This window comes from Diabrotica virgifera, chromosome 9 (genome assembly GCF_917563875.1).
Source record: "Diabrotica virgifera virgifera chromosome 9, PGI_DIABVI_V3a".
Taxonomy (NCBI): domain Eukaryota; kingdom Metazoa; phylum Arthropoda; class Insecta; order Coleoptera; family Chrysomelidae; genus Diabrotica; species Diabrotica virgifera.
In genome coordinates, this window is record NC_065451.1 from 148,718,078 (window position 1) to 148,741,443 (window position 23,366).

A 23,366-nucleotide genomic window follows, 5' to 3' on the forward strand; every position below is an offset into this window, starting at 1 on the left:
TCCCTGGATTATAAGCTTTCATTTGACACCTCATTTGTCATTCTACCTGGTATAAAGACGGAGGAGTTATATTCGCGGTCGGAGAGACCGACGGACAGACAGCTTAAGTAAAATTTCTCACCTTTAATACCATCCTTGGATTATAAGCTTTCCTTTGACAACTCATTTGTCATTCTACCTGGTATAAAGACGAAGGAGTTATATTCGCGGTCGGAGACACCGACGGACAGACAGCTTAAGTAAAATTTCTCACATTTAGTACCATCCTTGGATTATAAGCTTTCATTTGACACCTCATTTGTCATTCTAGCTGGTATATTGACGGAGGAGTTGTGATCACAGACAGACAGACAGACGGACGTGAATAATTCAAAGTTTTCACATTTTTTCAAAATTAGGTGAAAACAACAAGTAGAGCATGTTGGTTTAGAGCATTGCAAGCAGATTGGTTTATGACATTGAGCACATAAATATTTCGTCATGCGGTGTGTTGAATTATGGCACAAAAACATCCTTTGCGTTTATTTAGCACCAAAACATTTTCGTTCACCACAATAACTTCTGATTTACCAAGAATACGAGCAATAGTACCAAGAAGCTCAAGAGATATCCTTAGATTTAATAAACGTCGTTCTAATCTAAATGTTCACGAACCAATTGCTCTGCCAAGTTTTTAACAAACACTTGTAATGGTACTTTTTTATTGCCTTTAAAACATTGATGGAAAATATACGAGTTAAACACAGAAATGTCCAGGATACGGAAAAATATAGCCAAAGGCCACCTGCATGTCCGTCGACTCGAAGAATTTTTTCTGCAGTTCTTATCAATAATATCTACTCCACCTTTAGTGGAATTATAGAAGCTTAATATTTCAGCCTTTTTAGTTATAGGATCTGCGGAAATTCTGTCGTGCATGGAAGAAATTAGAATCTTAGCCTTATTTGTCTTGCCAACATAAGAAATAATAGTGCTTTCTTCACAAAATCCATACATTGCTGATCCAATCTAGTTTTAGTTCTAGTTTTATTAGGTAACAATTGAGGAGGAATTTCTTGTTTATTTTTATGCATAGCACCAACATAAGTGAGCTTATTTTTCTACAAAACATTTATTAGCTCAATGAAAAAAAAACCAATTACCTGCTGTTACATTTTGATTAGTACCAACGATGGGTTGAACAAGTACCCATCGAACAAGATAGTTGGATGACATGGAAGATGGCCTGAGAACTATGAATGTAAGACAATGATGGAGTAGAAGTGCACAAGAGAGGTCTAAATGGAAGGACATACCAGACAGGCAAAACACCATCCAGGGTTATGATGCCAAAAGAAGAAGGAAGCAAAATCAAATAAAAGCAAAAACTGCCTTTCTCTTTTCATCTTTACTCATATCTTTGAGTACTTGAAACTGTCTTTCGGTCTTTTTCCTAGACGAAAAGAAATTGGATACGTGACCGTGTTCTTTCTGCTTTCTTATATATTCGTCGTCTCCTTGCTTATAAAGACGGAGATACGGGATGCAACCAGAAAGCAGTTTCTTAACGAAAAGTCGTAGATTTAAAATATTGTTTATTATTTTCATTGTTTAATTGTAACTTTGTATCTCGGACTTTTCGTTTTCCTCTCTTTCCAAAAGAAGTTTATCAAAAATAAAAAAATCTGCTTTTGGGTCATATTTATACATTTATTTCAAAGTGATTTGGAACATACCAAATGAGAACAAAATAATAATGTTTCAATGACTTTTTGTTTGTAACAAACTAAATAGCATATCTAAATATATCGAAGAATAGAAACAGCAACAATCTCTAAGCTTACATACTATTATATAAACAAGTAGAGCATGTAGGGTTGGAGCATTGCAAGCAGACTGGTTTATGACATTGAGCACATAAATATTTCGTCATGCGGTGTGTTGAATTATGGCACAAAAAACATCCCTTGCGTTTATTTAACACCAAATTAACATTTTCGTTCACCACAACACCTTCTGATTTACCAAGAATACGAGCGATAGTACCTCGAAGCTCACGAGATATTCTTAGATTTAATAAATGTCGTTTTCAGTTCTTGTCAATAATATCTACTCCACCTTTAGTGGAATTATAGAAGCTTAGTATTTCAGGCTTCTTAGTTATATGATCTGTTGAAATTCTATCGTGCATGGAAGAAATTAGAATCTGAGCCTTATTTTTCTTGCCAATACAGTAGAACCCCGTAAATCCGAACCCCGCGAATCCGAACTTTCGGCAAATCCGAACCAACGGAAAGTGAAAAAAATTTAAAAATTCAAGACAAAAACTTAAAAACATGTTTATTATACAGAGTAAAGCCAGAAAATTGGACAATGTAGGATTACTAGGACTTTGACATTTAAAATTTCTTAAAAATAAATATTATACTGTAATATATAGGTTTATAAAGTGTTTATAAAGGTTAAACACAAACTTACTTTGGTTCTCTCATAGTCAACTTGAGTCCAAAAATATTGTCCACACTCTTGCGAGAACGATTGGCTACTCAAAATCACAATGAAAGCTTTGAACTACTAGTTAAGGCTAACTTTCGGATAATCCAAACTTTTCGGAATCCGAACAGGCTGTCCCTCCAATTAGTTCGGATTTGCGGGGTTCTACTGTATAAGAAATAATAGTGCTTTCTTCACAAAATCCATACATTGATGATCCTATCTTTCTAGTTTTATTAGGTAATAAGTAATAATTGAGGAAGAATTTCTTGTTTATTTTTATGCATAGCACCAACATACTTAAGTGAGCTTATTTTTCTACAAAACATTTATTAGCTCAATGGAAAAAAACCAATTACCTGCTGTTACATTTCGATTGGTACCAAAGATGGGTTCAACAAGAACTCATCTAACGAGATAGTTGGATGACATGGAAGATGACCTGCGAACTATGAATGTAAGACAATGATGGAGTAGAAGTGCACAAGAGAGGTCTAAATGGAAGGACATACCAGACAGGCAAAACACCATCCAGGGTTATGATGCCAAAAGAAGAAGGGAAAGAGGAAGCAAAATCAAATAAAAGCAAAAACTGCCTTTTCTCTTTTCATCTTTACTCATATTTTTGAGTATTTGAAACTGTCTTTCGGTCTTTTTCCTAGACGAAAAGAAAGTGGATACGTGACCGTGTCCTTTCTGTTTTGTTATATCCTCCTCAGTCCATAGGTCCACCCAGCTGGACAATGTTTACTAATTTATTACACGGTGACTATTCGGGTTGAGCATCGCTGCGTCCTATATTGCAGCATATTGGACTTCTTATTTATCAGACAAATTTACTCATTTGAAAAATTCGACAACAGCGCCTACCTCGGTAGTTTCTTGTTACACGTGGTGAAATTTTTTAAGTTATGATGGTGGCTCCACAAAAATACAGTAATTTGTGTTTTTCTGTACTTTAAAGTATTGATTATTTTTAATGTATGTTACTTGATGATTAGACGTATTTGTGGTAAATATATATTTGAAAATAATTACAGCTGGGTACGTTAGCGGTCCTCTAAACTTTTGTCCAGCATTTTGGACATTGGGACTTAGTTAGCCAAATATTGTCCGTCCGCTCTAACTTTTTACATGCGTCACGACTTATTTTCAAATAACTTAAGTCAAAACCTAAAGTGAAACGAACGTCGATGTGTACACTATATAATATATCTACTACACACATCGACGTTCGTTTCACTATAGGTTTTGACTTAATTTGTTTAAAAATAAGTCGTGACGCATGGGAAAAGTTAGAGCGGATGGACTATATGTTACCATACTCATATTTTCTAAGTTTAGTTACAGATAGTAAAAGGATATTGATGGAAAGTGCATTGGAGGCTATTTGGCCAGATAACGATTTTTTCGCCAGTGAAGATAGCGATAATGATCAAAAGAAATCGTTTTAGAGGAATTTAAGCTGTCACTAGCTCTAGATGGTAAGCCTGCAAGTGGGAGACAAGCTAGTGCGTCTATTTCAAGAAAACCGGAGACATCTGAAGATTAAGTGCCCATAATTCCTGTAAAAAGATCTACAGTTTTCCAGTTACCGCCTATAGATGTAAGAAAAACCAGTAATGACCATTTGCCAATATGCTCTGTCAGCAATAGAAATTCTTATCGCGTTGCCTAAACCTCTTCAATGCACTAAGAAGACGATATTCTTTTGTACAAAATGCAAAATATATATGTGTATTTCTCCTGAACCAGAATGTTTTTTCAGTTTCATACTTAAATTAAATGAAAGCTAAGTCCTGAGGAGATGAGGAGAGAAAATAGAAAATATTGTTAAAATAATAAAAACTTTTTTCTTGGGGCTGAAGAGTATATATTCGTCGTCTTCGTGCTTATAAAGACGGAGATACGGGATGCAACCAGAAAGCAGTTTCTTAACGAAAAGTCGTAGATTTAAAATATTGTTTATTATTTTCATTGTTTAATTTTAATAAACTTTGTATCTCGGACTTTTCGTTTTCCTCTCTTTCCAAAAGAAGAAGTTTATCAAAAATAAAAAATCTGCTTTTGGGTCATATTTATACATTTATTTCAAAGTGATTTGGAACATACCAAATGATAACAAAATAATAATGTTTCAATGACTTTTTTTGTAACAAACTAAATAGCATATCTAAATATATCGAAGAATAGAAACAGCAACAATCTCTAAGCTTACATATTATTATATAAACAAGTAGAGCATGTTGGTTTGGAGCATTGCAAGCAGACTGGTTTATGACATTGAGCACATAAATATTTCGTCATGCGGTGTGTTGAACTATGGCACAAAAAACATCCTTTGCGTTTATTTAGCACCAAATTAACATTTTCGTTCACCACAATAACTTCTGATTTACCAAGAATACGAGCAATAGTACCACGAAGCTCACGAGATATCCGTAGGTTTATTAAACGTCGTTCCAAATGTTCACGAACTAACTGCTCTGCTAAGTTCTTAGCAAATACTTGTAATGGTACTTTTTTGTTGCCTTTAAAACATTGATGTAAAATATACGAGTTAAGCACAGAAATGTCCAGGATGCGGAAAAATATAGCCAAAGGCCACCTGCATGTCCGTCGGCTCGAAGAATTTTTTCTGCAGTTCTTGTCAATAATATCTACTCCACCTTTAGTGGAATTATAGAAGCTTAGTATTTCAGGCTTCTTAGTTATTGGATCTGTGGAATTTCTACCGTGCATGGAAGAAATTAGAATCTTAGCCTTATTTTTCTTCTCTACATAAGAAATAATAGTGCATTCTTCACAAAATCCATATATTGCTGATCCAATTTTTTTAGTTCTATTGGGTAATAATTGACGAGGAATTTCTTGTTTATTTTTATGCATAGCACCAACATAAGTGAGCTTATTTTTCTGCAAAACATTTATTAGCTCAATGGAAGAAAACCAATTATCTGCTGTTACATTTCGATTGGTACCAAAGATGGGTTCAACAAGACGAACAACAGATTGTGTTGGTTTGGATAATTCCTTGTACTCTTCAGGGATACCAATTCCATCACAGTCTTTGCCACTATATATATAGGCATTATACAAGTATCCACTTCCAGAATCTGCTAGAGCCATAATTTTAATACCATATTTGCTTGATGCATTTGGCATGTACATTTTAAAGCGAACTTTTCCCCTAAAATTCACCACCATTTCATCAACTGTTACAGACTGGCCAAGTTCATATACACTCTGGACATTTCTGATGAAACTTCTGAAAATTTGTCCAATGGGTGCAACGGGATCCATTTTCTTCCGTTCATTACGGTCTTCTAGATTATCAAACCTAAGTGTAGACAAGAGTAATGCAAACCTTTTGACACTCATAACGGCTCTGAAAATATCTCTGCCAGTTCCATCGGTAGCAAAAATTGTTTCAATATTTTCATGATTTGAGTTGAATATTGAAGTGAAAATCAGAAGTCCAAGGAATGCCTTCAGCTCAATCAAATCTGTATCTTTCAAGTACAAATATTTATGCTTGTACTTTAATCTTACAGCTCTAATTTTAAAATTTGTCCATTCGACTATATGTAATAGCATATCATCTGTAAATAAAAGTCCCCAAACAGATATTGCATCAGCTTCTTCCCCAAGATTTTGGGCTGTTGATTTTAAAAGAGGCACTTTTGTTATATTTTGATTTTTTGTACTAGACACTGGCTGCACTTCTGATCTACACCATCTAAACCGATTTTTCCCAAACATATATCTTGAATTATCTTCCCCATTATGAGATTCATCAATTCGACTTTCACCGTTTTCTGACAATTCACTTTCACTATCATGTTCAGATACCAAATATTCATTTTCCGAAACACTATCTACATCACTTACATCGTTTTTGTCTTCTTCAAGCCACCCTAAAACAGATTTCCAAAGTCCTTATCATAGTCGAGCAGCACACCCCCCAAAAACGCTTATTTCTCGAGATATTGACCACGGGTGGTGAATGCCTAATTTTGGTCTTACTTTATGCTTTTGATGGTACCTACTGAAAACGAAAATGAAGTGTATTTTAAATTTTAGGTGGGGGAACACTCTCAAAAACGCAATGTTACCCCTTACATAAAAAGAGAAATCACGTTTTTCTGCCTTTAACTCGCTACAACTCTGTTCGGGTTTAATATATTTTTTTTTTTAATTTTTATAGCCTATCTTTTTCACCTTTCTGAAGACTGTGGGACCTGTTGCAAGCCTTCAGTCTTTTCTAATAAGAGTTATGAACTTTTTAAAGTAAAAGGTGCAGATTCGTGAATTGCAAAGTAAAATCGCAAAAGTTGAGTGATAAAATTTGAAAGGCTATAGCGGGATAAGATGGTCAAAAATGCCCCCGCACCGATCAGCGCCGCTACTTATGTTTTCGATAAAGGATATCAGATTATGCCCTCATGCAAATTTTTATCTTCCCAGAGGTCCTAAAACCTCTCAAATCGAGAAAAGAAGAATTTTTAGGTTTTATTTTTTTGTGAGCGCAATTTTAATTTAAAAAATCTGAAAAAATTGAAGAGAATGTATATTTTGAATACAAAACAGCATGATTTTTTTCAGATTTTTGTAATAAAAAATGAGCCCAGGAATATTTTTTAACATTTTCAAAAAATTTTTAGGTTATGTAAATATGATTTGGCCAACTTTTAAATAGTATTTTTTTGTGCTTTTGTCGTTATTTTGAATGGCAGAGACAGAATTTTTAATATCTGAGCGGAAAGAACGAAAAAATTGAAAAAACCGTTTTTGGCTGTCTCGAGATGCATCTCGGGACAGCCAATTTTAGGATTTAGGATCCTGACTACAACAACATAAAAACGCTAAAAGTGTGAATTTTGTCATAAAGTTTGGTATGTGGGCTTATAATAATATTTGGAACAGCTTTTCCACATAACTTTTTTAGATATCTCTAACGCGAAGCAAATCGAATCGCATATCGAAAATTCACCCTGTTTGTGGATATATTATCAATTTGATAATTTATTACAAATGATATAGTCGTATTTTTTATACCTAGATTCAAAATATACATTTAAAATACTGACTAATTCACTAATTTTATCATAAAAAGTTCAAATTGATTGCATTCAAGTATTGAACCAATTAATGTGTAATAATAATTCAGAGTGGGCCAAATAAAAGGAGCCACCCCGATATTTGGCAGTATTTATTGGATTTTAAGAAAATAAAAAAACAGGTCAATTTTTGATCTAAGGGGGACACATTTTTACGGTACAAACATCTGTCATTTGTCAACTCCCTCCTTTCCACTTCCCCCACCCCTTATTTTTAAATAGGGAATAGGGGTCGTGTGCTAGCTCTTTTGAAAGGTTATTCAATTCTCTATTTAGTAATATCAACATTGACATAAAAATTTATACAGGGTGTCCAAGAAAAATTATTTAAATTAAATTAATTGACACAAAAAGAAGAATGTATGTAATTTATTTAACTCAGAATACATTCTACTGCTGATAAAAAACAGAAACCAATGTTTATTTGATAAATAAACACTGTTTGTTGCTTAAATTCAATATTCAACCTACCAAGATGGCGGATGGGTGGAAGATTGAACATTAAAATTAAACAAAAAGCAGTTTCTATTTATCAAAAAACATTTTTTTCTGCTTTTTGTCAGCAGTAGAATGTGTTCGAGTTAAATAAATTACATACATTCTTCTTTTTGTGTCAATTAATTTAATTCAAAATAATTATTCTTGGACACCCTGTATACATTTTTAATCGATGTTGATACTACTGAATAGAGAATTGAATAACCTTTCAAATGAGCTAGCACACGACCCTTATTCCCTATTTAAAAATAAGGGGTGGGGGAAGTGAAAGGGAGGGAGTTGTCAAATGACAGATGTTTGTATCGTAAAAATGTGTCCCCCTTAGATTAAAAATTGACCTGTTTTTTTATTTTCTTAAAATCTAATAAATACTGCCAAATATCGGGGTGGCTCCTTTTATTTGGCCCACTCTGTATATAAAGAGTGAGGTCTATGTACGTAAATCCTCAATTATCTCGAAAACGGTTTGCACGATTTTTATAAATTTTGGTGGGTAGGGGTTTTGTAATGCGGCCGATATTATAGTGTTAATTACATTGTTGTCAGATCTTCCGTTTTTCTAAAAATCTAATTAAATTTTTTACTTAAATTGGAATACCCTCTAATACCCTTTGCGTTTTGAAGTCCTTAAAAAATACTAATTATTTTTCATGTTATATTCCCCATATCTAAAGGCCATAATTTCGGAGTTATTGCTACATTTATTAAAAAAAAATTTAAACAAATTATAAAAATCAATTTTTTCGGCCCGGGTAGACATTATTTTACGATCTTTGGACCATTGGGAACAAAAAAGTTATTTTGTAATTTTTCTCTAAAGTTAATCGTTTTGGAGTTATAAACAAATTTAAAACTGAAAAAAAAATCGAATAATGACGATTTTCAAGGTTAAAAAACACAAATCAAAAATATTATTTTTGTTACTACCCCGTATACAAATTCAAGTTCAAGCCTTATTTTATCAGCTACCAATAAGTAATTTAAGCTTGTTTCATTTTAAAATATTGTTTTTTAGTTGTTAATGCAGCTAGATCGCCCGTTCTCTCATATGCAAAAAAAGTTTATAGTGAGCGCTTAGCTTGAATTTGGGTACTCAGCAGTTTCAAAAATAATATTTTTTATTTGTTTTTGAACCTTGAAAATCGTCAGTATTCGATTTCTGTCAGTTTTAAATTGTTTAGATAAATTTTAAATAGTTTTAGAAATATTGACGAAAAACGTAAAAAAACTACTTTACCGGCTTCTCTCCCATCTCCCTCCCAAACCGGACGCTCAAAATGGTGTAACTTTTTACTGTACAATATGTGGACCATATAGAACATTTTGGTGTTAAAGGAAAACTTTTACTTTGGATGTTTGGGTTAGGTCTTTTTTTTGACCAGTTATATTATACTACCTCCGTAAATTTGGAACCATTCATTTTAGAAAGATTATGCAGAGGGCCTTTTTTATTTCAAATTTAATGTAGAACAATTTTGTATAGAAGGTTGTTCATGCTAAACCGCATAGTTTTAGAAATATTGGCGAAAAACTTAAAAAACCACGAATTTACCGATTTCTCCCCCCTCTCCCCCCAAACCCGACGCTCAAAATGGTGTGACTTTTTTCTGGACATTGTGTGGACCATATAGAACAATTTGGTGTTGAAGGATAACTTTCACTTTGGATGTCTGGGTTATGCCATCTTTTGGATCAACTATACTATACTAATGACAGTTTGCTCGATAAACATATATCCGCAAATGCTTGGTTTTCGAGAGAGAGGTGTTGAAATTTTTTTTTCAAACTACCAATTTATTTATTGCTCTAAGGCCGTTTGAACTATGAAAATGAATTTTTGTGGATTTTAAGAGGTTATTATTTCGAATTTTTTAACATACAAATTAGAATTTTGTATTCATTATTGACGAGCATACGGGTAATGGTCTGAATAAAAAAAAATTAGTACGCCACGAGATATTTCGAATTAAAAATTATTTTAAATTTCACGTTTAATTTATGATCAAAAACCTCTGTTGTCTTATTTTCATAGGGTACACCGTTTTCATGCAAAAAATAAATATCTTAGCGTGTATTTTTTATTCCTTTAACATACGAGTATTATCAAAAACTATCTAATGTAATAATACTAAACAAGAACAATAACATAAAATAACACTAATAAGATTTCAACTAGGCGCAAAGCTACAACAAATGTTCAAAATGACTTCTTTCAGAGGTGACAGAAGAATTGTATATTCATCATTAGCGCGCGTACGGGTAGTATAAAAAAATGGTTTAACTTTTAATATCTACTTTATAAGTACACCCCCAAAAAAACGATGGGTTAGGAATGGCTAATTTTGGTCATATTTCATGTTTTTGATAGTGCTGAAAACGGAAATGAAGTTTATTTTGAATTTTAAGTGGGGGAACATTGTCAAAAATGCAATTTTACCCTAAAAATAAAAAAATGAAATCACGCTTTTCTGCGTTTAACTCGCTACAACTCTGTTCGGTTTTAATATTTTTTTTTCAGAAATTTTTATATATTTTTTTCACCTTTCTGAAGACTATGGGACCAGTTGCAAGTTTTCAATCTAATTGTAATAAAATATATGAATTTTTTAAAGTAAAAGGTGCACATTCGTAAAAGTTGAGTGACAAAATTTGAAATTTAGCTTTTTAGTCACGTTTATTTTAAAATATAAGAGTACAAACAAGTTTTGTGGGGCTTTTAGATCAAAATGTTTTATAGAGAAAAAAAAATGGAGCAACTTTTAACACCGACGTTAATAAGGCGCGCGGTCGGGGCGGCGAAAGAGTCAACGTTATATCTTTTTATGAACATGTTATTTTTTACAAAAATGAAATTGGTTGAAATTGTAGAGGAATTGCGGTAAACAGCACAATAAGTAGGATGTATGGGAAACTTATTAAGAATAAAATAGAAAATAACTATAGACATTACGAAGCAGAGGAGATAGCTGGCTTTAGAGCTGGGCGGTCCACATTAGACCACCTGCACTCCTATTACGCAAGTTATTGAGAAAAAAACAGCCGCAAATAAAGAAGTTCATCTGGTGTAAATATACTACAAAAATGAATATGACAGTGTGGCCCTCAGTAAACTATGGTCAACCCTATAGCAAATTAACATTAAACATGGTCTTATCAAAGCAGTTTAAAATCTGTCTAATGGAACAACTGCAAAAATTAAAACTGGATCAAGGATGTCCGAGGGATTAAAGGTCACGAAACGATTGAAGCAGGGTTGCTGTATTTTGCCTACCCTTTTCAAAATTCTTCTGGAACAAGCACTCAAGCTGTGGAAAAAAATGTAATGGCATGGGAGAATCCCTCTCAATGACGAGACAACACTATACACTTTGTTTTGATAATGACCAAATTCTGATTGCTCGGGATCATGATGACTTGAATTACATGACACGGAAGCTAAAAGAAGAATGGGTTTCGAAGTCAACATTAAGAAAACTGAAGCCATGTGTATTGGAAGGACAAAGCAGTCCATTACATTAGACGATGGGGTAGAAATTAAACACTGTGATGACTACAAGTACTTGGCATGAAGATAATTCAAGATGGAACACTCTATGCTGCTATAAAATCAGAAACATACAGGGTAGAAACGCCATATCCATGATGAACGGCATTCTGTGAGACCAAACAATATCTAAAGCGAACAAACAGCTCATATACAATACCATACTTAAAAGTGTAATCAGATATGGTATTGAAGTTTGGCCACTGAAACATAGAACAGAGAAAATGTTACCAGTAACAGAAATGGATTTCTGGAGAAGAGCACCGGCAAATCAAGAAGAGATAGGATACCAAATGACAGAATACGAAAAATGATGGGAGTCACACATATAATAATTGATAACATAAAAACAAAACAACTAATATGGTACGGCCATGTACAGAGAATGCCAGATGACAGCATCTCTAAACAGATTTTGGCGTGGAGACCACAAGAGGGAAGGGAAAGAGGAAGGCCAAGAAGAAGCTAGAGGGAGGGTATTAAAAAATAACTAGAGGAAAGAGAAATCCCTCCAGGTGTTGTTCTGAAGCTATTTTCTTGTGGCATTTTTACAATTTTAACTATTTACAATGGGAAATAAGCCACAATATTATTAAAAAATGATTTTTATTAACGTTTCGACGCCGAAATCGGGTGCGGTTGTCAAAATACAAAATACTACTAACAGAAACAAAAATGTTGTTGCTTAGTAAAAAAATTCTTCTAATAATTTATTTAATTTGACTCATTTATATCGGCAATTCAGATACATATTGATACATTTTAAAGTAGAAGACTTTAAAATGATATTGCCAATATTTATGAGTTGCGTTCCTGGGACGACTTTACTGAAAGATAGTTCATTCGATTACATGAAATCAACCCCAACTCAAGAATATCCGTCACAAAAAAATCATAGCATGTGATCTGTCTTTAAAAAGACAACCACATGCAACGGTGACATTAAAATTCTCGCGTTAGAGATCTCATAGTAAATCACGAGGGAAAACCAGGAAAAACCTCGTGATACTATCTCGACATCGTAAGTATTTGGTCTTATATTTAATTTACTCTCAAAATTAATACCAAATTCTGACTTTACTATAATTTTGTTTAAATTATAAATAATGTCAATAATACATGGATATATAAGTAATACTAAAATATAAAATATGTACTAACTCGACTATTGACTTACTAATTGTGGTATTTTCTTTCTATTGACTTCCTCTTTCAGTATGGGTATCCACATCCTACTGCATTCCACCGAGGAATTTGCGACACAATTGGTTTCGTTTAGCATAATTAGAGCCGCTTCTTTGATTTTTCTCTTTTTACTATCTGTTTCTTTCAGGACTATACTTGAATCTCTCCCCTGAACTCTATGTTCATTATCCCATGCGTGTTGACATATTTGAGATCTATCAAATTCTTTATTTTTAATATAAGATTGATGTTCACTTATTCTAACGTTTAATGGTCTTGATGTTTCACCTATATAAAACTGTTCGCATTCACAAGGTATTTTATAAATACAATTCTTTGTCCTTTCTTGTTCATTGTTAGGTTTAGTTTTAGATAGAATAAATCTCAATGTGTTGGTTGTTTTGAACGTTGTTGAAATGTTGAATTTATTTCCGATTGTTTTAAGTTTCTCGGATAGTCCTTTTATGTATGGTATTGATATTTTCCTCGTATTATTTCTTGTGAATGTTGTAGGATCCCGTTCTATGTTGTTATGTTCCATTCGATCTAATCTTGACAATTCCTTATTTATAAACGATAAAGGATAATCATTTTTTAATAAAACAGATGTTAAGACTTGTTTTTTCTTCTAAAAATGAATTTTCGTTAGAACAAGTAATTTTGGCTCTATCATATAAGGATTTAATGATTCCCTTTTTAACGTTGATGTTGTGATTTGATTTGTAATTGAGATATCTGTTGGTATGTGTCCAACAACACATTGAGATCTATTCTATCTAAAACTAAACCTAACAATGAACAAGAAAGGACAAAGAATTGTATTTATAAAATACCTTGTGAAAGCGAACAGTTTTATATAGGTGAAACATCAAGACCATTAAACGTTAGAATAAGTGAACATCAATCTTATATTAAAAATAGAGAATATTTTATATTTTCATTTATAATAATATATAATAATATACACATTTTATATAAATATAAAATTTGCAATTAAACTTTACCAACCAGAAATGTGCACTATTTAATTTAAAAAATTCATAACTTTTATTAGAATAAGATTGAAGGGTTTTAACAGGTCCCATGGTTTTCAGAAAGGTGAAAAATATATGCTATCAACATTTCAGAAAAAAATATTAAAATCGAACAGAGCTGTAGCAAGTTAGACTCAGAAAATATGATTTCCTTTTTTTATTTTTAAGGTAAAATTGCAATTTTGATAATGTTTCCCCACTTAAAAATTCAAAATAAACTTCATTTTCATTTTCAGCATCATCAAAAACATAAATTAAGACCAAAATTAGCCATTCATCATTCTTGGTCAGTACCCATCTTGAGAAATAAGCGTTATTTTGGGGTGTATAACGTGGGTTTTAAAGATGCACCATTTTTTCTATAAAACATTTTCTAAAACACCCCATAAACTTCTTTGTGCTGTATATAATTTCAACATAAACGTAATTAAAAAGCTAAATTTCAAATTTTGTTACTCCACTTTTGCGATTCAACTTTGGAATTCACGAATCTGCACTTTTTACTTTAAAAAATTCATAACTTTTATTACAATAAGACTGAAAGTTTGCAAGATGTCCCATGTTTTCAGAATGGTGAAAAATTAATGCTAAAAAATTTTAGAAATACATATTAAAACCAAATAGAGTTGTAGTGAGTTAAATGTAAAAAACGTGATTTCATTTTTTTTATATTTCAGGGTAAAATTGCGATTTTGACAAAGTCCTTCCACTTAAAATTCAAAATAAACCTCATTTTCGTTTTCAGCTTCATCAAAATCATAAAGTATGACCAAAATAAGCCACTTACCACAGAATGGTCAGTACCATGTCATTTTAGGGGTGCGTGCCGCTCGCCTATCATCATAATATACATGCTTTGACAGTCCAATCATGTCAATAATTTAAAATATTTCTGAACAAACAGAATCGTACAGTCTCACACTGAATTGAAACTAAATATATTTATTGTAAAAATATGTGTCAGAATAATTCTGAAAAGCAGGTCATAAGTAGTTATTTAATCCCGTAAGTCAAAACGGCAACAGGTGTATGTTTTCAAAAACTGATCGTGTGTTAAGGGGATGGGTACGTATTTTCGGCTGCAATGCTATTCAAATGGGGATTCATTTTTTTCGAATCCTGAGAAAACTAATATGTATTTTTGAAAAATTTAAACGCAGAATGAAAGATTACGTTGTTACCGAGGGCCGAAAGTCCCTGAGAACTTCTACAATGTTTATTTTAATAAGTTACAGGAGTGAAAAACTAAGAGAAAATTTAGTGTGATTCTTAATTTCATATATCTTATTCAAAATAAACTTTTTATTTATTCTAAGGGACTTTCGGCCCACGGTAATAAGTTAGTCTTTCATTCTGCGTTTAAATTTTTCAAAAATATTTATTGTTTTTTTCAGGATTTGAAAAAAATGAACACAATGTCCGTGGTAATATTTTCCAAATCTATCTTTGTCTTACAACGCACTCAGTCGAATAGAATATTGTCAGCATTTTGTCAGTCAGACAGTGACAATCAAGTGACAATTTTAAATATTTGACATGGCATCGGGAATATTTTGAGTTGTTGATTAAATAATATTGATATAATAGTGTATTTGATAAATAATTGATTTAAGACGTGAACTTAATAAAAAGTTATTTATTGTGTATTATTTGTGGAAGATCCAAGCAGAGAATACATCAGGATAATATATTCTGTGATCCAAGTATTTTGTTGTTAAAGATGTTCAAAATTGTAAGCGTTCCATAGTAACAATATATTATTAAAAAATCACTTTAACACTTTTCTCGATTGGGTATTAGTTTTTGTTGTACATATAAATTATCACAATCACTGAATTCATAGTTAGTGAACAAATTATCACATTTATTAACTGAATTAATAATTTGCAATTATACAAATAACAGTTATCCAAGAACATTCAAAAGCCATCTCTTTAAGATAATGATAACATTTTCAAGTAGAATGACATTATACTTAGTAATGTTTACATATCCATACCTGTGTGAATCTTACTACACGTAATTTGCCATCTAAAGACAGAAAAAGTAGGGATAGTCGTAAAATATTTGCGAATTATGTACCGATGGCCTTAAGTATTTATTAAAATCAGTTAACTACTTTCGGCATAACAAATGCCATCATCAGAGCTTTGTCTTATAGTTATACAAACCTCATAGAAGAGCAATTGTTGACAAACAACATATTAAATTTAAAATTGATACAGGGCTAGGCCTCTGATCTTGGGTAAAATCCTTTAAAAATCTTAAATATCACATCGATGTGCTTATTGACAATATGGCTACCACATTGTAAATTGACCAGCTATTACTGACAGATTTTTCTATGCCGAAAGTACTTAGCTGATTTTAATAAATACTTCAATACACACTATCAGTTTTTAAAAAGATACATCTGTTGCCGTTTTGACTTAAATAGAAGTGTGTGCGAGTCATACAGTCTTTTTCTATTCTATTTAATCCCTTGACGAATATCTAAAGTCACATCTTAAGGGGCATATCTCGTATTAAGTTAATGAGAAATTTTAAATCTAATCAGTCTCACACACTGCACATTATTGGTAAGGGTGAAGTCAAGTATGTTTTACAACAAGAATAAAAAACCGCTAAACGCCGTAAAAATGAGTGGCGCTTACAATATTCCAGCTACAAAAGATCTGATATGAATATTACTTGGTGCAAAAATGTATTTTCATTTTGATTCAAAACAAAATTCTAGTTTTATTTTAAAATATTTTTCCATAATATTTGCTAAATTTGAAGTAAATGCGCCACAAAAGAGTAACTTTGATACAGTTTGAATTTTGAAACTCTTTTGTGGCGCGTTTACTTCAAATTTAGCAAATATGGAAAAATCTTTTAAAATAAAACTAGAATTTTGTTTTGCATCAAAATGAAAATACATTTTCGCGCCACGTAATATTCATATCAGATCTTTTGTAGCTGGAATATTGTATGCGCCACTCATTTTTACGGCGTTTAGCGGTTTTTTATTCTTGTATCAGGAGTTTTTAGAAGTTATTTATAAATTAAATGCATGAAGTTGAATGCAATGTTTCTCGATTACACGTTAAGCTTTATAAATGGTCGCCTTTGTCGCATTATCTCCCAATCGATCTAGTGTCCATCGAATGTACACTAGATTTTTTTCTATTCGAAATAGATTGAAAAAACATATTGGGATGGCCGGTAAATGAACTCGGATTGCCCGTTTCCAGATCAAATTTAGCGTCGTAACCACTACAACTACATAAACCATTTAGGGAATAATCGTTAATTGGATTATACTTTTGTAGCTTAATAACTTCTAAACGGCTTAACCGATTTTGATCACTAAACATGAGTTTGAAACGTATTGACAAGTAGTATCTGATGCATCTAAGGTCAAGTATGCTTTGAAGCTATTACAGGAATTATTGAGCTTGAAAAACCGTTTTTCCCATAAGAAATAGATTTGATCATACTTATGAAGCCTATAACTTAAAAATTCGAATTTTCCCGGATATGAGGTATACACCGTTAGATTCGTCTAGAGTCCTTCTACAAACGCTCAGTTATTGGCGCAATTCATAGGTTGAAATTTTGAGTAATTGTCGAAAAACCAAAATTTTCAAAGTTTAGTTTTTCAGTTTTTCGGCTATACTGAGCCGTATGTATGTCTGATCCTGACGGCTTCACCATCATTTGAAAGATTAACTCAACACTATTGATTTGGTGTATTTGCGGTTCTCCTGTCTCTTCTTGAACCGAAGATATATACCCCCAAAAATATGCCGTTTTGTACTTACCAAGTCCTATAGCTAGCTTATGGGTGGTCAAAAGTCACAAACTACACCGGTTCTGAATCGGCCCTGACCCCCTCTTCAGACACAGAAAAAAATTCAGATCGGTTTAACTTTTCCACACACACACATACATACATACATACATACATACATACATACATATCCACAAACATTTTCCCTTTAAATAGAAATTGAGTCATATTTCTGAGCTCGGTAACTTTTGAATGGTATAACCCAGCGTTTCCCAAATAGTGGGTCGCGACCCGGTACCGGGCCACGAAAGCAAAATGCCGGGTCGCCTCACTTCTTCGTTTCACATCTTGCTTTTTAAGGACTGACTGACAAAACTACAAAAAAACTCACCTTAATTTATCGCTGGATGAGATATCAAAAGCTTTCAAGGAACACCTGCTAGGACTGGAGGCAAATCTGAAGGAATATTTTTCCACCATCCACAGCAACAAAGCATGGATAAGGAATCCATTTACAATAAACGTAGAATCCGAGACAGGACTTCCGGATTCAGATATTGGCACTCAAAGACATATTTGACAAAATACCAGCAATAGACCTTTGGCTGTCTTACCGCCAGGAGTACCCAATTTTAGCCAAAAAAGCGATAAAGTTTCTAATTCCTTTTGTTACGACTTATAAGTGTGAGGCAGAGTTTTCAACACTAGTTTTCCTCAAAAATAAATACAATGACCGTTTGGAAGTCGAACCGGACTTGAGAATAAAATTAACATCTTTTCCTCCAAACGTGAAGTTTTTAGTTAACCAGAAACAACAAACTGCATACTTCTCGTTAATAAAGTATTTGATTTTTATTTTGTTTTATTACATTTTTGTTTGAACTAATGATTATTTATTAAAATATCTAAAACTATAATAAATATTTAAATATGTTTTCTTGTACACACACACACATACACACACACACACACACACACACACACACACACACACACACACACACACACACACACACACACACACACACACACACACACACACACACACACACACACACACACACACACACACACACACACACACACACACACACACACACACACACACACACACACACACACACACACACACACACACACACACACACACACACACACACACACACACACACACACACACACACACACACACACACACACACACACACACACACACACACACACACACACACACACACACACACACACACACACACACACACACACACACACACACACACACACACACACACACACACACACACACACACACACACACACACACACACACACACACACACACACACACACACACACACACACACACACACACACACACACACACACACACACACACACACACACACACACACACACACACACACACACACACACACACACACACACACACACACACACACACACACACACACACACACACACACACACACACACACACACACACACACACACACACACACACACACACACACACACACACACACACACACACACACACACACACACACACACACACACACACACACACACACACACACACACACACACACACACACACACACACACACACACACACACACACACACACACACACACACACACACACACACACACACACACACACACACACACACACACACACACACACACACACACACACACACACACACACACACACACACACACACACACACACACACACACACACACACACACACACACACACACACACACACACACACACACACACACACACACACACACACACACACACACACACACACACACACACACACACACACACACACACACACACACACACACACACACACACACACCAGGGTATGCAAAAAAATTAGTGGGTCACGAAGGATAAGCACAAAAATAACCGGGCCACAGAAAAATAAGTTTGGGAAACGCTGGTATAACCGATTTTCAAAATTAGACATGCGTTGGAAATGTAATGATCAGTACTATTAGAAGCCACAAAGGTCGGAGTTAAATTTTCTAAGTTTTTGGGAGTTTTGGGGACGAGAACGAAAAACAGACCCTAAATAGGAAGGGCCGTAAAATCCAAACCCTTGGACCAAAATGGATGGTTGACATATGAATGGGTGAGTCTTTTCCTGAACTTTAAGATGGGAGTTGGCCCAACTTTCAATTCAGTCAGATTTAGAAGATCGAAAATTTCGGGCATATATAAGGTTTATTCCAACAGGACCGAGAACCGTCACGAAACGGTAACGGTCCTGCGCAGTAAACAAAATCCGTTCCAACGAAAATATGATCATCATCGGATCGTCCTTCCCACTGTTTCAACAAGAATTGTGATCTTTTAGTGACGGTTTCGTGATGATCATTTCAGTAATAGGGCCATAGCACATATCCCCCGGGGGAAATGTATTGTGTGCTTAACATGCAAATCGAAAGAGGGAAAGTGGTAATCGTGATCGACTAAAAGCACACAAGCTGTCACCAACAAAAATGACAAATGATAATGATAGAAAGTCAGTTATCAGTCAGATAACCGTTCCAACATCGGTTTCCAAATTACCGTCATGGGGCGATAACTGGGCGAAACAATTACGAACATGCGCACAACAAACGGTACAAGTAGTTTCGTGACTGTTTCTGGACCGTCCAAGAGTTCATGTTGGAACAAACCTATATTGTCGCGTGTAGGGGTGGGGTGTGCGCCACTGGCGAGAACTGCCGTTCTCTGGTAATAGATTATTTCATTTAACCAAAGATTCCACTATACAGGGTGAGTGGGGAGGAGCGCACCAAACACTGTATAATATACGTATTAATAATTAAAAATAACTCATATTTTATGTTGTTATTCGATTTTCATTGGTTTCCGAGATATGGAGTGTTAAAATTTTTCTTACAAACTGACGATTTATTTATTGCTCTAAAACCGGTTGAGGTGTGCAAATGAAATTTGGTAGGTTTTAAGACGTAGTTACTCATTTTTTGACATACAATTAAGAACTTTATATTCACCATTGGCGCACGTACGGCCTACGGGTAATGGTCTGAAATTTTTTAAAGTAAAAAAATAGTATGCCACTCAGATATTTCAAATTAAAAATTATTCTTGAATTCTCCGTTCAATTTCTGACAAACAATCTATCTTCACAAATAATAATAACACAAATATGGTTAGAACAAAGGATACCAGCAAGATGGAAGGAAAACTTCATAGTGCCTATCTACAAAAAAGGGGACAAAACAAAATGCGCGAATTGAGGAATTTCAAGCCGGTTTTAGGGCAAAGAGATCCACAACAGATCAACTATTCACGCTGAGACAGCTTCTAGAAAAGGGATGGGAGTATAACAGACCCATACACAATCTCTTCATAGACTTTCGACAGGCATATGATAGCGTAGAAAGAAGCCAAGTATGGAATGTCATGACGCAGTTCTCAATACCAAAGAAACTCATTCGGATGACTAAAGTATGTATGGAGGGTGGAATATCAAAAGTACGTGTACAACAGTGGACTCAAACAGGGTGATGCGGTATCTCCACTACTTTTTAACCTTGTATTAGAGAAAGCCATGAGGTCGGCCGAAATAATGACAGAACTGCTATCGGTTCAAGGTCCCAAGTTCTTACTAGTTTACGTAGATACATTGATCTCGTTGGAGACTCCATCCTATCCACAAAAGCCATTTTCAACAAGGAGCAACAAGAGAAGTAGGGCTGAGGATTAATGAAGAGAAGTGTATGTGTATAAATAGAACGACACGAAGAGACAGGATAGGACAAAATGTGACGGTCAACACCTTCAATTTAGAAAGAGTACAACGTTTTAAGTATCTGGGGGCCGTAATCACAGGTGACAACGATGTTACTGAAGAAATAAAAGACAGAATCCAATCAGCAAATCGCTGTCTATTCGCACTGGATAAGCTTATAAAATCAAAAAATCTTACAAGAAGTTCCAAGATCAAAATTTCCAAGATCAAAATTTATAAATCCATCGTCAGACCAGTACTAACATATGGATGCGAAACGTGGACCATGATCAAATCAAACGAAGAAAAGCTCAGACATCTTGAACGACCTATTTTTCGTCGACCTGGAACCTTCTGATAATAATAGAAATATATATGACATTGAGTTCCTATTAAACCATAAGATTAAAATTGAACCACCGTACCAGAAAAGAGAGATACCACAATGTTCTAGATGTCAACGATACGGACATACCAAATCATACTGCCACCTTAGACCACGATGTGTAAAGTGCACAGGGGATCATGCAACAGAGCAATGCACTAATAAAGAAAGAAGTGCCAACGTCAAGTGTGTACTCTGCGAGGGAGACCACCCAGCAAACTACAAAGGTTGCAGGGTATACAAGGAGCTACAAACGAAAAGATTCCCAACGATTAGACCCAGGCCTAGCATGCCAATTAATCATGCACAACATGTCCAAGCAGGAGTTACCTACGCCCAAATCGTTAATAACTCACAACAAATTACGAATAGTAATACAAACCAAACAGAAGTAATTACTACCAATACTCCCGCCTCAAATGACATGGCTGAACTAAAGAATATGTTAAAAGTCCTGATGGAACAAATGGGTACACTGTTAAACCTTCTCACCACCGTCGTCACTAAATTAACAAAATGATCAAATTTTTAAAAATAGCTATTTGGAATGCCAACGGGCTAACAAATCATGCTCAAGAGGTTAAAGCTTTTATACTAATACACAACATCGACATAATGTTAATATCTGAAACACACTTTACAAATAGAAGCTATCTGAGAATTCCCAACTATGCAATATATAACACCAAACATCCAGATGGCACTGCACATGGAGGAACTGCAATCATAATTAAGTCATCTATAAAACACCACGAGTTAAATAAGTTCAAAACAGACTATATACAAGCAACAAGTATTAGCATAGAAGACTGGAACGGTCCTTTAACAGTAACTGCAATATATAGTCCACCACGACATACTATAGCCAAAAATCAATACCAAGAATTCTTCAACACACTTGGAAACAGGTTTCTAGCAGGCGGCGATTATAACGCAAAACACACTCACTGGGGATCCAGGCTAATAACCCCGAAAGGTAGGCAATTATACATGGCAATGGAAACCAACAACCTTAAATACATATCTACTGGCGAACCCACATACTGGCCCACAGACACAAACAAAATTCCAGATTTGGTTGATTTCTGTGTGACTAAAGGAATACCACTTGAATCCCAGACAGCACAATCTTGTTTCGATCTTTCATCCGACCACTCTCCTGTCTTGGTCATGCTATCCACGAATATCCTCGAAACACAACCTCCACCATATTTAAGTAGTAAATATACCAATTGGATTAAATTCCGGGCTATCCTTGATGAGAGACTGGACCTAAACATCCCACTAAAATCGGATGGCGAAATTGACGAAGCAGTAAATCAATTAAATAGGATAATTCAGGAAGCTGGCTGGCAGTCAACACCTAAACAACCAAGAACAATCATACACAAAGATTTACCCAACGAAATAAAAGAAAAAATCGCAGAAAAAAGAAGACTAAGGAAAGTATGGCAAAGAACCCGTGCACCCCAGGATAAAAATAGATTAAACCAAGCTACAGCGCGACTAAAAACTTTGTTAAACAACAATAAAAACAACGACATAAA

At 34.3% G+C, this 23,366-nt stretch overlaps 1 protein-coding gene across 2 annotated transcripts in view; it reads right to left on the bottom strand.

The window, feature by feature from the left end:
- Positions 1–618: 618 nt before the first annotated feature.
- Positions 619–23,366, bottom strand: part of LOC126892292 (piggyBac transposable element-derived protein 4-like) — a 69,866-nt gene continuing 47,118 nt past the window's right edge. Inside the window, exons 2-3 of one of the 2 annotated variants that reach the window (XM_050661793.1) lie at positions 5,081–6,389; positions 619–784 (exon numbers count right to left, since the gene is read on the bottom strand). In XM_050661793.1, coding sequence (XP_050517750.1) covers positions 634–784; positions 5,081–6,389 — 1,460 coding nt within the window. In that variant the 3' untranslated portion in view covers positions 619–633. Of the gene's footprint in view, positions 785–4,537; positions 6,390–23,366 lie in introns of those variants that run through there. The other variant, XM_050661792.1, reaches the window with a different exon arrangement.